The sequence below is a fragment of the Pholcus phalangioides genome, unplaced genomic scaffold, assembly GCF_987345545.1.
Source record: "Pholcus phalangioides strain wild (caught in Gottingen) unplaced genomic scaffold, Ppha-v1.0 ptg000019l_1, whole genome shotgun sequence".
In the NCBI taxonomy this organism is placed as follows: domain Eukaryota; kingdom Metazoa; phylum Arthropoda; class Arachnida; order Araneae; family Pholcidae; genus Pholcus; species Pholcus phalangioides.
Window position 1 is genome coordinate 970,946 of NW_028301612.1, and position 16,445 is coordinate 987,390.

At 39.2% G+C, this 16,445-nt stretch overlaps 1 protein-coding gene across 1 annotated transcript in view; it reads left to right on the plus strand.

Moving 5' to 3' along the window:
* LOC149071076 (dual oxidase 2-like) overlaps window positions 1-906 on the plus strand; it is a 120,295-nt gene extending 119,389 nt beyond the window's left edge. The window contains exon 31 of the mRNA XM_089248141.1: window positions 676-906. Coding sequence (XP_089104267.1) covers window positions 676-798 — 123 coding nt within the window. The 3' untranslated portion in view covers window positions 799-906. The remainder of the gene's footprint in view (window positions 1-675) is intronic.
* Window positions 907-16,445: the final 15,539 nt, after the last annotated feature.

Below are 16,445 nucleotides of genomic sequence, written 5' to 3' on the forward strand. Positions count from 1 at the left end.
AGGACAAAGGGGCAACTTAATTTTTCTTAATTTATGACACACTGTGCTTTCTCTCTCAAAACTGATACAGAGTGATTTCTGAACACATTTTGAGCACTTTTTAAATCGGAACCATGCCTTTACAATGAACAGTTGATAAGGTAAAGGCCACATTAGGATTTACAGAACACCCTGTATAACATGAAAGCGTCCTAATCAGGGCACATGGGCACCTCAAATAAAAAGAGGTGGGGAAGACAGGGTTATAATGACATTTGGCACAGTGATTTGGCAGTTAGCATGTAAATTGACGTGCTAGGTAGGAGGGCCCAGAACATCAGTTTGTTTGGTGAGGGGAAGGAATAATGCCGTTACAAATACCTTGGCCTTACTCTCAACCTTCATTAATGAAGGGTTGTGATTGAGTCATTTGAAGAATACTCACACACTATATAAAATAAAACACTTCTTTCAACAACTTATTCTATTTCTATTCTAGATTTAAAGATTAAACACAACTTTTTAAAACATGGATACTTTTTATTTGATGAGCAGAATTTCCAATCTTGAACACCTATGATACTAAAAAATCATAGCCGTTCACATTTCTGTATTGAACTAACCAATTTGATTTCACTACATGCATAATTTTTGTTGCTTTCAATGAAACTTTTGGTTTGTTTCTCCGTATTAAAGGTGAACAAGATAGCCGTTTTCAGCTGTGGACCACCGCAAATGACGCATAGTGTCCAGCTCTCTTGTGATGAACTGAACAAGCATGAAGGAGCAATATTTGTCCATCATTTCGAAAATTTCTAGAAGATATTAAATTTTATGTGCTGCAATAAACATTACATTGTCTTGTCAAATTCAAAAGTGACATGAATTTATAATCATGTGTTATTGAATATACAGTTTTCTTGTATGAAGAATTCAGTGTGTCATTTTTTGTAGCATTTGATTATGGCTTGTGTATTAAGTTTTGCATAAACATAAAAATAACAAGCGGCCATATTCACCAACACAGTTTCAACTACAATTGCAGGTTAAAGGATCAGCGATTGACACAGATTGGTTAAAATCCTCAATTTAATCAATTCGCTTCGATCTTCAATCCTTTCACCTGCAATTGTCGTTTAAACTGTTTTGGTGAATACGGCCGAAAATCCTGCTCATAAATGGATGCTTATTTGCCCCCCACCCCCACATACGTTTTCATCCAGGACATATAATATTCTAGCTATGGTTCTGTGGAATCCATTATAATAACATGAAGAAGACAGTCCGAAAACAGCTCTGGGAAAAGACATGGCCCCACATCCTGGAACAGGGTCCCTAGGCTAGAATCTTTCGCGGGCCCCCGGTCAAAAATGTCACTGTTCCTTCTATAGTTAATTTATATCGTGAAAAAGCAAAAAATGATGAGATTTGTCCCAGGCCCTGTCAACCTCGCCCTTGTGGGGGCCCATGGTAAAAGACCACCACAGACAAAACACATCCATGGTGTGATCATCTGGGGAAGGGGAACAAGAATTAGGCTGGGATTATACATTATAAAAGTTTGATAAAATTTATTTTATGAAAAAGCAAATACACTGCTGGCCACCGTAAATGCAACACCCTGAAGGAAGCATGCAAATAATATGAAATTTACAACATGCATTAGCGGAGGTGAGATATGCAAATGATTAGAATTTCAGCGCAGATGCACATCACGCGCGCCTGTGATTGGCTTGGAGATTTCGACGATTTGAAGTACGGCAATGGTGTTTTTCTTGTGGTTTTTTCAAAAAAACGATCAATTATGCCTCGTAGAAAACAGCGATCATCTTTTGATCAAGTATCCGAGTTCGACAGAGGAAGGATAGTGGCCTACCGAGATTGTGGATTATCTTTCAGGGAAATCGGTAGTCGTGTTGGACGAAACCAAACAACTGTAATGCGGATATGTGATCGTTGGATGCAGGAGGGTACGACGGACCGACGTGTTCGATCGCATCCACCTCAGTGCACCACTTCACGTGATGACAGGCGTATTGTGCGTATGGAAGTGACGGATCGCCCAGCCACATCACGAACCATAGCACAGTACATTCAGTCTGTACCGCATCATCCAGTGTCTGCGCGTACCATTCGACGCCGTTTACAGCAGAGTGGTCTGTCCGCAAGACGTCCATTGCTTCGTCTACCCTTGACGCAGAACCACAGACGTCTCCGCCGCCAATGGTGCGATGAAAGAAGGATGTGGACGGCACAATGGAATGAAATTGTCTTTACTGACGAGTCACGCTTCTGTCTGCAACACAACGATGGTCAGATTCTAGTCTGGAGACACCGTGGAGAGAGGATGCTGAACAGCTGCGTTATGCACCGCCACACTGGTCCTGCACCGGGTATTATGGTATGGGGCGGTATTGGATATCACTCTCGCACTCCTCTAGTACGCATTGCCGGTACTTTAAAAAGCCAGCGCTACATCTCCGAGGTGTTGGAACCAGTTGTCCTTCCTTACCTTCAGGGCTTGCCCACAGCCATATTTCAACAGGATAATGCGCGACCACACGTGGCACGCATTGTCCAAAGGTTCTTCGTCAATCGCCAGATTGAATTGCTTCCCTAGCCAGCTCGCTCCCCGGATCTTTCGCCGATAGAAAACATGTGGTCCATGGTTGCTCAACGATTGACCCAGATTACATCCCCAGCTGCCACACCAGATCAACTTTGGCAACGCGTGGAAGCTGCTTGGTCTGCTGTACCCCAAGAACACATCCAAAGTCTCTTTGAATCAATGCCGAGGCGTGTGGCAGCGGTGATCTCCAACAATGGCGGCTACTCTGGCTACTGATTTTGGCAGGAACCACACTTCACAGAAGTCTATAAATTTAATCATTTGATGCTTGGTCAACATGTTATCTACAAAATAAATATTGTTGCGATATCTCTTGTCTTTCTTGGTGTTGCAATTTGGGTGGCCAGCAGTGTACATACAAAGCAATATAAAATTACTTTTATCAAACTTTTATAGTGTAATCCCAGCCTTAGAGCTCCCTGCAAGGGCATAGCAGGGGGGGGGGGGACTTGGGAATCTGGTCTCCCCCCCCCCCTCCGAAATATGAGAAAATGACCAGGAAAAGGTAGCTAAATCTAACCTGTCACTTTGGTTCTTCCCCCCCCCCCCCCGAACGAATTTTCTGGCTATGTCCCTGGCTCCCTGAAATATGACACATATTCCTCCCACTAGACCTTACCTCCGCCATATTTGAGCAAAAATGTGACGTCAGTATCATCACTAGTCAATCGGTGTAACTCATTCTGCTCTTTTCTAACGATTACACATGATTTGGAATGGTCAACGTTTTTTGCTTCAAGATAGACAACGAGTCGGTTTTTCGTTTAGGTGCTTCACCCAAAGCCATCTCAGGCCCCCCCCCCCCACTCAGCTGCAAATATCAACCTACAGGGTGGGCAAAGTCCGTAAAGCTTCATAAAAACAGGAAAAATGACCGAAATAAAAAACGGTTTGCAGGGTTAGCATCGCTAGGTCATGGGAATTTTTTTGACAGGCAAAATAACAAAAACGGCCGATAGGTGTCACTGACGTACACAAGTCAAAGAAAAGATACGCAAAAATAACGAAAACAGAATGCCTCCAAATCGTTTATTACAACAGTATGTGTTCCACATGACCACCACAGGGCTAACCTAACTTGACTCGCCTGCAATGCATAGGTGGAAATTGACTTGGAAGTCTGGGGGGGGGGGGCACGATGATGATGATGTCAATTCATACATATATACATTAGATCAGTCGACTCCACCTTTGACGCTGGGGGGGGGGGGGCATATCTCCGCCCATGCCTTTCTGTAGCGATGCGCACTGTTATCCTACCGTCACTGACTTATACTAAGACGCCTTCATATACGCTGTATTAAGGAGTTCTAACTTATACTAGCTCAGTGCCTACCATGGAGAGGTATTATCTTCTTCCCTTTTTATTATTATTAGAGCGTTTGGAGTCATTTTTTTTCGAAATAACTGCGAAAATGCCTTGTTGTTTGGCTCCGGAAAGTTTAAATACGGATAGGAAAGATTTCCAGCGCGATAAACATCGATGCGAGAAATGGATCGTGAACTGCCTTAGCGCCAAGTTCTCGCCGAGAAACGGAGCTTGCACATGAGAAGTGAAATTTAATTATTTTGCGTATTAAATTTTTTCAAAATCGTATTTCTGGTATGTTTTTAAATAATAACTAAATGAAAAAATGGAAATAGAAAAATCGGTTGGAAATAGCAGACGCCATTTGGTGCCATAATTTTGTGTTGTGTTTAGGCATAAGTAGGCTGACCATATTTCCTCAAGAGAAATACGGGACATTGGGATTCAAAATACGGGAAAATACGGGACATCGCCAATTATTGCCAAAAATGACGCCAAAACCGAACAAAGTTGCCAAATATTGTTGGAAATAATGGAGAAATCACAATGACGGGAAATGCAGCATTACTGCTAATTGCAGTGGATTAAAATGAATTCCACGAAAAAAAAATTTCACTAAGACAAATGTGGGGGATTCATATACTCATTTATAGTTGTAGTTATCATAATATAATTTATAACTTGAAAATAATTTCAATCTTTGACTTCAATAAAGAATAAAAATTCAAGTAGGCTTCGTGCAAAATACGGGAAAAACCGGGACACTTTTGCTAAAAAGTCGGGACAGCCAAAAAAACAGAAAATACCGGGACTGTCCTAGGCATAAGAGTTACTGTGATTTTAAAATATGAAATCATTTTCTTTTTATATTCCGTATGATTTAGGAAAAATGATACATAACTAGACACAGCTAGGGAAAAAGGACTGAATGAATGAATGAATGAACGCCAGAACTTTGCCACTGGACTTATCCCGTTGCCGAGATCTCTTCCAGCCTACAAGGACTACATGTTATCGTTTGTATTCAAAGCAGTAACTTATTTGCAGTAAAGTAGTTAAATAAAATTCCTTATCTGTTAAAGATTTTTCTGTAATTCGAAATTTGAATGTTAACTCCACGTGCAGCAGCTTAGTTGTTGAATATATTGTATCGTGTATATGTATTGTTATGAATATGATAGTTGTAAAGGTGTGCTTCCATGAGTTATGTATATTATGTTTTCATAATTTGTTTAAAAAGCATAAGCCTTTTGAAATCATTTAACCTGTGTTTCTGTGTGTTGTTCAGCAGTTGAAGTATATTGAAGAAAATTCTGGTGTGAAATGACAGACTAAGTTAAAATTATCGTGAACTGGCAGAAATAAATTTCTAATACATAAAGGCATAGGTATCTTAATGGTTGTCCCAAAGTTATTAATTTTTCCTACCTCTGCATTTTCAATGACTCCAAAAAGTTATTTCCTTCATTTAATCCAGTCCCCAGTAGCACAACGGTATCGGCATGCGTCGGACCGACGTCGATGCGACGCCGGTTCGTCGAATGGATACCGAGCGTCGAAAGAGGTCGGAAATTTCTACGTGTCCGATACCGAACGGTATAGTAAAAATGTATTCAGTCGGTAAACGCCAAAATACCTTCATTTTTTTCTCTAAAATAGTTTTACTCTCACTTTTACAGCATTTCGTTTCGAAGGAGAATATCTTAAACGATAATTTGTTTCTTTTGAAATAATCTAAATTTTTCGCCCATCATAACGTCGCACTTGCCATTTATAACGACCGACAACGACAAAGAACGGTATAGGACACTACGCGTTTCCCCCCTCTTCCCTGTCCGTAAGCATCAACAAAGCCGGCCATTTTGAAAGCACGGCGTTAGTTACTAGCTGCGAAGGCCGGCGATTTTATTGTTTATTAACGAAACAGTTGACGCCGAAGACAGCGTTTAGAGAAAAGGTAAGCATTATTTCACTATTCCTATCGAACTGTATGATAAATTTTCCAAGTATTAGATATTGTCAATGGTTATTTTTTTTTTTACCGTCGTTTTTGATGAATCCGTTCCCTCCTGCTGGGCTGTGATCTTTGGCGGGCCCTTAGATCAGGTTAACATGGGCCCCCTGTAGTGAATTTACAGTGTAAAAAAATAAATAAGGGTTGTCACGGCACTCTCTCTTGAGCCGTACGTATCGTAACCTTTTGGAGCTGAGGCTATTTGAGCTCCTATGGCCCACATCAGGGGCGTAGCCATAAATTTCGTTCGGGGGGGGGGAGAACCAAAGTGATAGAATAATAGATTTGGCCATCTTTTTCCCTTATATTCGATCATTTTCTCACATTTCGGGGGGGGGGGGGGAACCAGTCCCGCAAGTTCTCCCCCCCCCCGCTATGCACTTGGCCCACATCCAGGGGTAGGGCGCTTACACTAAGATCTGGGGCCCTTCTGTATTCATAGCATGGAAAAATAAAAAATGATGGTATTTTCCCTGGGGGGGGGGGCCCGTCAGCCCCACCCTTGCGATGAGCCATGTTGAGCTCTCCCTATAAATTTTGTGCTGAGCGGGCGGAGATACGGGGGGGGGCCCCCCCCAGCGTCAAAGGTGGAGTAGACTGATCTAATGTATATATGCATATATGAATTGTCATCATCTTGCCCCCCCCCAGACTTCCAAGTCTATCTCCGCCTATGGCTGAGCCCCCAACCCATATTCACGAATATACACAATATACCACACACCATTCCTCCTGCCTACGGGACGATTAGGGATTTTCAGCCCCCTCGATATTTTTTTCTTGTCAATAATTTTCATGTCAAACTGAATGATCATGGGCAAGGTCGTAGCGTTCCGTCTTGGGGTCTCTGTTAAAAGATTGCAAAATAAGTATACATATTTTTCGTGAGGCTCCATTTGGCTCGATGCCCCAGCCTATTTGCAGGCCCGATTATGCACCATTTTGTATCCTAAGCCTCACCCGTGGGCTATCAGGGCAGGGGTTTTTATGTTCTCTGAAGTATATTTTTGTATAATGTGTATATTTTATATGAATTACATTTTTATGTAGAAATTAAAGTTATTGAATTTTGTCATGACAGAATTCAATCATCGTGCCCCCCCCCCCTTTTCCGTGAATGCAAGGGGGCATGCTTAAAATTGTTTAAAGTATGTACATAATAAATCAAATATGAACATGGAAATTTATTTGAAATCTATAGTATATACTTATCTATAGTATATATTTTACATGCTATGAGTTAAACTTGACTGAAACTTCAACACAATGTGATAATTGGCTATATAAAAATATCGCTCTTTGGTCTTGGCACACTATTCTATACAGTGTTAAAATATTTCATCAATAACAATGTAACTCCTTTTGTCTCTGGCCACATTCCTTACTCTCTAGGTCACTCTCATGCTTGCACACTCTATGTTGCTCTTTTTTTTTTGCCTCACAGCCTAGTTCATTGTTCTTTAAGCCAATCCCATGCTTATACACACTAACAAACCTGATCCCTTCTCTATAGATGTCACCTTTTCATTATTCGCATGCTTGCACGCTCTCTAGGTTATTCTATTCATCCCTTGCTCACTCATTTAATTGCTCACTGACTTTTTCCTTATTTTCGGAGTCACTCCCATGCTGGCATACTCTCAAGATAAATCATTTTCAGGGTTGTTGATTATTTTTTTTTAAGTAAGTAAGCCAATACACATAGTTATGGAGCAGTTGTGTGTGTGTTTCTTTGTATAAAATCGTTAATTAATTGGCTATTGGTTTCAGAATTGCAATTATGTCCTTGACATTTCTTTTTGAATAAATATTTAAGATTTCACTAGAGATGTTACTATCTGAGATCTGTGGTCTTCACAAACTTCGTTAACAACTGACGAATTTTTAACATAAGATTCAAGAGAATCACAATAAGTATTCCATCATACCTCTGCAGGAAGACCAATACACTTGCACCTTACACATGATACCATGTTTTTGAGAGATGATTGTGGAAGTATCTAAATATACTTGTAACATGCTTTGTTACATCAGTTTTAACCAAATCTTCGACTAACAAGTTTAAAATGTGGGCACTGTAGCAATATGTAAGTCCCGAAAAGCCAAGCTTTTCATCCAGGGTCTTTCTGGATGGAACCATATTTGCAGTAACAAAACTTGATATGTTACATATGAAGTTTTCTTCTGTTGACTTCACTGAACTAAAAACCACATTTGCTAAATAATTTCCAGCATGTGATAAGCCAGATGTGTCAATAGTACACCCGCTGATGCAAAACATTTCCAACATCCAGTGCAAATGTATCAGTAGCTATTATTTTTTGTGGTATTCGTGTGATTGGTCTGAGAGATTATTTTGATGTTAGAGAATATGAATTTTTCACACCATAAAGTTATCAAAGATATTGGTGGGACACCAGCTCAACATTTCAATATATACCTATTTAAAATTATCATGATTTCGTGAAATATTGTTGGGGGGGGGGGGGGGCGGCTTGAGCCAGTGAAAAGTTGCACCTGTGAATCATACTCATAAAATATATTTCTCTAATGTAGGCTACTATCAAAATATTCTCAATATTCAATAAATTAAAAGAAATGTATTTTCAATGTTTTATAGGTTTTGTCTGAAACATAGGATTGCTGAAATTTTTTGCTGGCATGAAGCACCCTGTTCCATGCGCAATAAAAAGTCTGTAGCTGTATTAAATAAATTTATCAATATTTGAAAATATCTCTTTAAGAACTTGTATATGGAGTAATATTAAATCATGTCTAATAATTCTATTTGTGCTCGGTTTATCTTTGCTCTCTTCATTTAATCCCCAGAAAACTGGAACCAGTTTTATTTGAACAGGTCATATAAAATGCATTTAAAATTATTGGTGGTGTGTTCAAATGGCCTGAATTTCTAGAATCCTGTACGTATATAGTGTGAGGTAAGTACACCAGTAATAGGCTTCCTTTTTCAAGTTTTAAAAAATATATATCAAAAGTTATGAGAAAACTCTAGCTTTTTTTACCATATACCAAGCTATATTCTTTCAGTTGCCGTTCGGTGTCCTAGCTGGTTTTGAAAAAAAAACCTAGGTGGAAAAAGGATGCCAATAATCAGTCAAAGCAATACATTTCATTTTGCATTAAGAGTAATAATTTCATATTCTAAATACAAAATTGATAGTGCTTTAAAGACGTTAAACAAATTGCACATGAAGTTGAAAGAGTGGCCTACTCTAGGGTCAATCATTTTCACATTATTCAAATTGTATGACATGCGACATTGTAATCAGGACTACCAATCTTGCTGAAGTGATACCCTCCTCTGTGAACAATCTTAAATACATTTTGCCTTCAAACATACTATATCTTTTAAGAGAATTCTTTTCTATCCACATACAGATATTAAGACAAAAAAAAAAAAAGAATGAGATTAAATTCTTGCAAAAACAACTTCTCGAATGCTTAAATATAAAAAAATGAAGCTTAGAGAAAACAGAAAAAGCAAGAATTGGAAAAGAAAAGAATAAATAAAAAAATACAACTCAAAATGAAAATTAAAGTAGTTTCATGTGTTTGTGTCACTTTTAAATGTAAAAGCAAAAGCTCTCTCAAAAATACATATAACTATATGCCTGTTTCAAGAAATAAAAGAAAAATAATTGCTCAAGGTTTTTGAGTTTGACAGGAAATAATAGGTGTTTTGTTCATGTACAAAATTATGTGTTTACATAATACGTCCAGATATTATTGCATTATTTCCCACAGTTGAAATCGAAAGAGCAGCACCTTGTTTATTCTGTGGATAAAAAATATCACCTGTGAAAGAATACAAGAAAGTCAAATTTTCATTCTAAATTATACCAGACACCTATTCCACTTATAATATTTTTCAGTGATGTTTCTTTTTACAGTTTTGTCAAGCCTATTGCATATTTTTCATTGTTTTCATTCAATATCTGGGTGGCCATTTACTGCTATATGGACTGTAAATATTCTATTTATATAATTCTTAGCAGTCAAAATTTGATCTAATAACAATAACAGATGAGTTTGAATAATACAAATACAAATACAACGCCACAACAGGCAAATTGCCCAACGAGGTGGCTGACTTAAGAACATCATGGATCCCGAACCCTTTTTTACCTTACCTACGAGCCCTACCTACTACTGCTTATAATAATAAATTATTATACAAATAATTATTTCAAATATTAAAAATAACATTAAATATTTTGAACTGGCTCACTATTGTTACACTTTTTGTAGCAGTAAGTTCTATTTTTTACGTTCAGAACACATAAGTGTTTCGTATAGTAGTATAGAAACTGAATTCTGAATGTAACTAGAACTTATGCATCAGAGTTTTTCAACTAGTGTGCTACGTGAGAATTGTAGTTATGCCATAAACATTTTTTAAGGAAATTATCAGATTAATTTTTAAAAGAAGTCTGAAGCCGCAGATATTGATTATACAGTATCTGAGTACTATACACCCATCCTCTGGGAAAGCTTCGAGATATCTATGAGATGGGAAGCGGGGTGTGTCCAGTCTTGAAAGGTCAAAGTATCTGAGTACTTAAGTGCGAGGAATTTAATTCTTTTTTTCAAATGAGATGTATGTGTAAGAGGAGAAACTGAGCAATTGAGAGAAAAAAAACAATAGTTTTTGTTTTGAAATATTGGCCATGGTTCATTTCTGTTATTACTTAATGGAAGAATTTTCAAGAATTACACAAAAAAAAGCATATAGAAATACTTCTGTTCTCGTTATCATATTTATGGAAAGCAATCTTTTTTGCATTTCATTTGATACTATGGAACGCAGAAATCTATTACAAATAATAAGTCTTACAAGAAGATATTTAAACCTATCCCTGCCCAAAATTCAACCTAGAAAAAGCAGACATTGTAAACTGTATTAACTTGGATTTAAAAAATTATTTTTCTATTTTATTTGAATTTAAGTGTGCCGCAGGATGAAGAAAGGGCCGACTTCTCGAAATAGAAATATGGCGACATGTTTTATATTGTAATAACAAATCATAGCTAACGTAATCGTAAACGTCAAACTACGTCGACAAATGTATGGCATTTTTACATCGGTGTCGGGTCAGATATAGTTCGACGTCGGATTCGCTACATCGAACTATACAGACAAATATATGCCATTTTTACGTAGAACGACGTCGGTAAACGACGTCGAACGGTGTCGGGGTCAGATATAGTTCGACGTCGGATTTCGCCATGTCGAACTATACAGACAAATATATGCCATTTTTACGTAGAACGACGTCGGTAAACGACGTCGAACGGTGTCGGGGTCAGATATAGTTCGACGTCGGATTTCGCCAGGTCGAACTATACAGACAAATATATGCCATTTTTACGTAGAACGACATCGGTAAATGACGTCGAACGGTATCGAAATCTCTACGTCGTTCTATATTGACGTATTTACAAAGTGGAAGCTAGGGAGATTTCCTATGGGTTCGCTAGAGGAAGGGACGGGTGATGAGAGAAAAAAAAATTGAAAAGAGGGGTGATGGAACAAAATTTGGGGAATTATATAATTAAATCTAAATTTTCCTGTTGTGTTTTCTTTAACACTTTGTTAGCCGAGTGGATAACACATGGGTATTTATTTTGATGAGTATTTATTATTACCTTAGACTTAGATAGATTACATACATATAGATAGGAAGAATTTATAAAGTGGAAAGAGCAGAACATTTAGACATCTTGTCTACTTGATGTCCGAGGTGGAACTCACTAGTTCCCCTTACACAACACTAGGTGGCGTTGTATGTTCTTATCAGTTTAGTTCTTTTAGTCATTTCTTATAAGGACACCACATTCCTCCCCGCTAATTTAAAGATCCAACCGGACAGGAGCTTTCCTGGTTCGTTGGGAACGTCGCAAAGGAACGGGAGTACTGGACATCGCTGGTGGCTTGCTGGACGTCGCTGGTGCCTTAGCTGGTGTTGGTAGATCGCTACTGATCTCTGCCGGAGTTGTCTGTTCTTCTGGAGCAATCTGTACTTCGGAGTCAGCAGCGACAGGAGTTGATGAAAGTTTGCCTGGAACTCGGGGTATCACCAAGCTTGGCTGGACTTGATTGCCAGCTGCTCTCATCTGGTCGATGTGACGTCGGAAGAGAGTTCCATTTACATCTACAGTGTAGTGTAGAACTCCGTCTTTGTTGAGAACAGTTCCGAACTTCCACTTGTTATTGGCGGATCTGTAATCTCGCACAGCCACACGATCTCCTGGCTCGAAAGTTCGGTCATAGAAGTCTGTGACCTCATTTCTGATTCTTTCTTGAACCCTGTTCTTGATATTTGGCAAGACTAGGTCTATCCTAGTTCGGATTTCTCTTTTTAGGAATAACATTCCTGGGCTTTGCATGGTAGTCGCATTTGGCGCTTTTCTGTAATTCAACAGAAACGTGCTCACTTTTTGGTAGATGTTTCCGGGAAATCTTTGCATCGCCCGAAGGGATTGTTTTAAGGTGTGAACGTATCGCTCTGCCTGCCCGTTGCTTGATGGTTTGAAGGGAGCACACGTTTTGTGCTTTATTCCATTATTCCTCATGAATATTTCAAACTCGTGTGATGTGAACTGAGGACCATTGTCACTCACTAACACTAAAGGCAGTCCAAATCGAGAGAAACAGTCCCGTAGGCATTCAACTGTCTTGAACGTGTTTGTTGATTTCATCGGGTATACTTCCATCCATTTAGAATGAGCATCGACTACGATCAAAAACATATGCTCGAATATGGGACCTGCGAAATCTACGTGAATTCTCTCCCACGGAGCACTCGGGTATTCCCAATGGTGTACCCTTGCTTTCACCAGATCGGACTTGAATCTGGAGCAATCTGGACAGTTTTTAGCAGCTTTTTCTATGTCGCTATCAATGTCCCTCCAGTAGACGTAGAATCGAGCAATTGCTTTCATTTTAACAATGCCCAGATGGCCTTGATGGAGTTCATCAAGAATTTGATTTCTAAATTTCTTCGGAATAAAAACTCTTTGGCCATGCATTATACATCCGTCCTGCAAGGTATACTCGGCTTCCTTCCCTCCTAAAGGTTCACCGAATTTCAATTTCCTCAGCAATGGACCCAACTCGTCATCATTTTGTGTCTCTTTTGCTAAATGTTGAGCTTTCACTGGTAGTGTTTCGATTTGATTCAACTGGAAGAGTTCTATGTCATCCTTGACAACTAAGTCTTCCGACCTTAAAGGTAATCGGGAGAGACAATCTGCATTACCATGGTTCTGTGTGTTACGATAAATGATATCGAATTGATATGCTTGTAAGATCAAGGCATAATGCAGAAGTCGAGTAGCCGTCAACACTGGTAGACCTTTCTTCGAGCTGAATATCGCTACCAAAGGCTTGTGATCTGTTATGAGAGTAAATCTTCTGCCTTTCAAGTAAAGCATAAATTTCTTTACTGCCCAGATAATTGCCAAAGCTTCTTTGTCAATCTGGGAGTATCTCTGTTCCGTTTTCGTCAGCGTACGAGAAGCGAAGGCAATTGGTCTTTCTGTTCCATCTGGTAAGACATGTGATAGAACTGTTCCTATTCCCACTGGAGAAGCATCCGAAGCAAGAGTAAGAGGTAGTGTAGGATCATAGTGCATCAAGATTCGCTTTGAGCAAATTTCCTTTTTGATCTTCTTGAATGCAGTCTCACACTTTTTAGACCAACGCCACGGAACGTCCTTTTTTGTCAGCTCATTGAGAGGATAGGCAATGGTTGCCAGATTAGGACAACATTTCCCGTAGAAATTTACCATGCCCAGAAAACTTTTTATTTCCTGAACGTTTTTCGGTGCGGGAACTTTCAAAATTGCTTCAGTTTTCTCATTTGTTTCACTTAGGCCATTTTCATCAATTTTGTGACCTAAGAAATTTATTTCTTTTTGAAAAAATGTGCTCTTTTTCAAATTTAACTTCAGCCCATGCTCCTGACATTTTTTGAAAAATTTTTCCAAAGCCCTGAGATGTGACTCGTCATTTGTTCCGGTCACTCTGGCGTCATCCATAAAAACTTTTACACCATCTATTCCTTGGAATAGCCCATCAATGTACCTCTGCCATATTGCTGGGGCTGCATTTAGGCCGTACATCAATCTTTTACAGGCGTATAACCCCTTATGAGTGTTTATGGTTAGGAATCGTTGACTGTCAGGGTGCACTTTCATTTGCAAATATGCATGACTGAAATCCAATTTTGAAAATCGTTTACCCCCATTTAAACATGAGAATATTTCCTCAAACGTTGGTAAGGGATGCTGAGGCACCTCTAGCTTAGGATTTAATGTGACAGAATAATCTGCACATAACCTTATGGATCCGTCTGGTTTCACCACGGGAACAACTGGTGTAGCCCAATCTGAAGTTTCAACTCGCTCGATAATGCCTTCTCTTTCAAGCCGGTCTATTTCTTTTTCAACCCGGTCTTTTAATGCGAAGGGCACAGTTCTCGCTCTACGAAACTCTGGGGTAACATTTGGTTTTAGCTTTAGTTCCACTTCATGGTTATTTATCTCACCCAATTTGTTGTCGAAAATTTCTTTATAATCATCCAACAATTTTTTGAGATCCATGTCGTTAGCGGTCCTCACAGCCTTAAGAGAGTTCCAGTCTAGATTGATTTTGTATAGCCATTCACGGCCAAAAATCGTGTCTAAATTTTCCCTCACCAAATATAAGTTCAAGTGCAACTTTTGTTTTCCGTACTCCACTTTCACAGTGACATATCCCGCTGGGACAATTTTTTCTCCATTGTATGTCCGGAATACTAAATTCGTAGGTTGAACTTTTTTCTTCGAGATTTTTCTGAATCTCTGTAAGCTCATTACTGATACTGTTCCACCCGTATCAACTTCCATACTCACTGGTTTATTGTCTATGTTGACAGTAACCATCATCGGAGGCTTTCGGATATTTGACAGCGGCGGCAGAGTAGTTTCTGTTTTGCGTGGGCAGTTTCGTTTTCCTCACTTGTTGTGTTTTCTTTAACACTTTGTTAGCCGAGTGGATAACACATGGGTATTTATTTTGATGAGTATTTATTATTACCTTAGACTTAGATAGATTACATACATATAGATAGGAAGAATTTATAAAGTGGATAGAGCAGAACATTTAGACATCTTGTCTACTTGATGTCCGAGGTGGAACTCACTAGTTCCCCTTACACAACACTAGGTGGCGTTGTATGTTCTTATCAGTTTAGTTCTTTTAGTCATTTCTTATAAGGACACCACATTTCCTTCCTGTAATAATTTTTTTTCCCTTGAAAGCCAACTCATCCTTCCCCCCCCCCTTACCCCTTAATTAGGGATCAAGCTGTTTTTTCTACTTGCATATATATTTCAGCATTTTTGTTAAAAATTGTTTAAATTCAAAGGCAATACAAAACTTTGCTTAGGAGTGTTTATTGAATTTTGTATCGTAATTGTAAAAACTGCATTTCCCACTCGAGATTATACTTTCTTAAATTCATTTTTCATATACTTTCCACATATTATTCTATTATTATTTTTTCTTCAATCGAATCTTTCGTACTTTTTTTGAGCAGGAAATTCTGCTAGGTTACCATGTCGTCTCGGACACATTCCCCCCCCCCGCTGCTTGGCGTCATTTTCAAAGCAGTATTCAGTGCAGCAACTCTCGCTGGGATCTTACAGATCTGTAGGATCCCAGCGAGAGAACAAAATGGCTGCCAACGAGCCCGCTCTTCTTATCAAGTCGCCTTATGCCACAACACATTTTTCATAGCATTTAAATGTTCCGCGGAACATTCCCAGAGAACTAAAGTGACCCATAGGAACATTTCCAGATCACCTAAGTCACCTGCGGCGAATTTATAGATCACTTAAGTGACCCACAACACATTTCCAGATCACTTAAGTGACCTGCGGCAAATTTATAGATCACTCAAGTGACCCAACACATTCCCAAACACCGCAGCACATTTATACTACAGATCACTTAAGTGGCCCGTAGCACATTCCCAAATCACGAATGTGACCCGCAAAAGCGGATCAAGGTCGGTTGAGGCCCCGAGTGCAGAAGAAAGTATTAGGCCCCCTTAAATTAGAAAAAGTGTAAAGTTGATGGTTTAGGAGCCCTTCAAAAGTTGGGACCCAGGGTAGGCCCACCGCGGATCCACCTCTGGTGGCTCACGACATGTTTTCAAATCAATGAAGTAGTCCCAGGGCCGGACTTAAGCAGGTGTGAAAGGTGCAGCACCGGGACGCTAAATTTTAGGGGCCGCAAAACGATTAAAAATACTTTGTTTAAATTGAGAAAATTACGTTGATTAGATTGAGTTACATTTTGACTTCTTATCAAAGCAATATCCTAAGATTCTGCCCAAGACAAGAGACCCTCGAGATTTAGGATTTTGATAACCCCCTCCGGAACCCACGGCCTACATCTCATAAGTTCGCACTTTGGGGAAATGCTAAAAGCAGCCAAATTCTGTGCC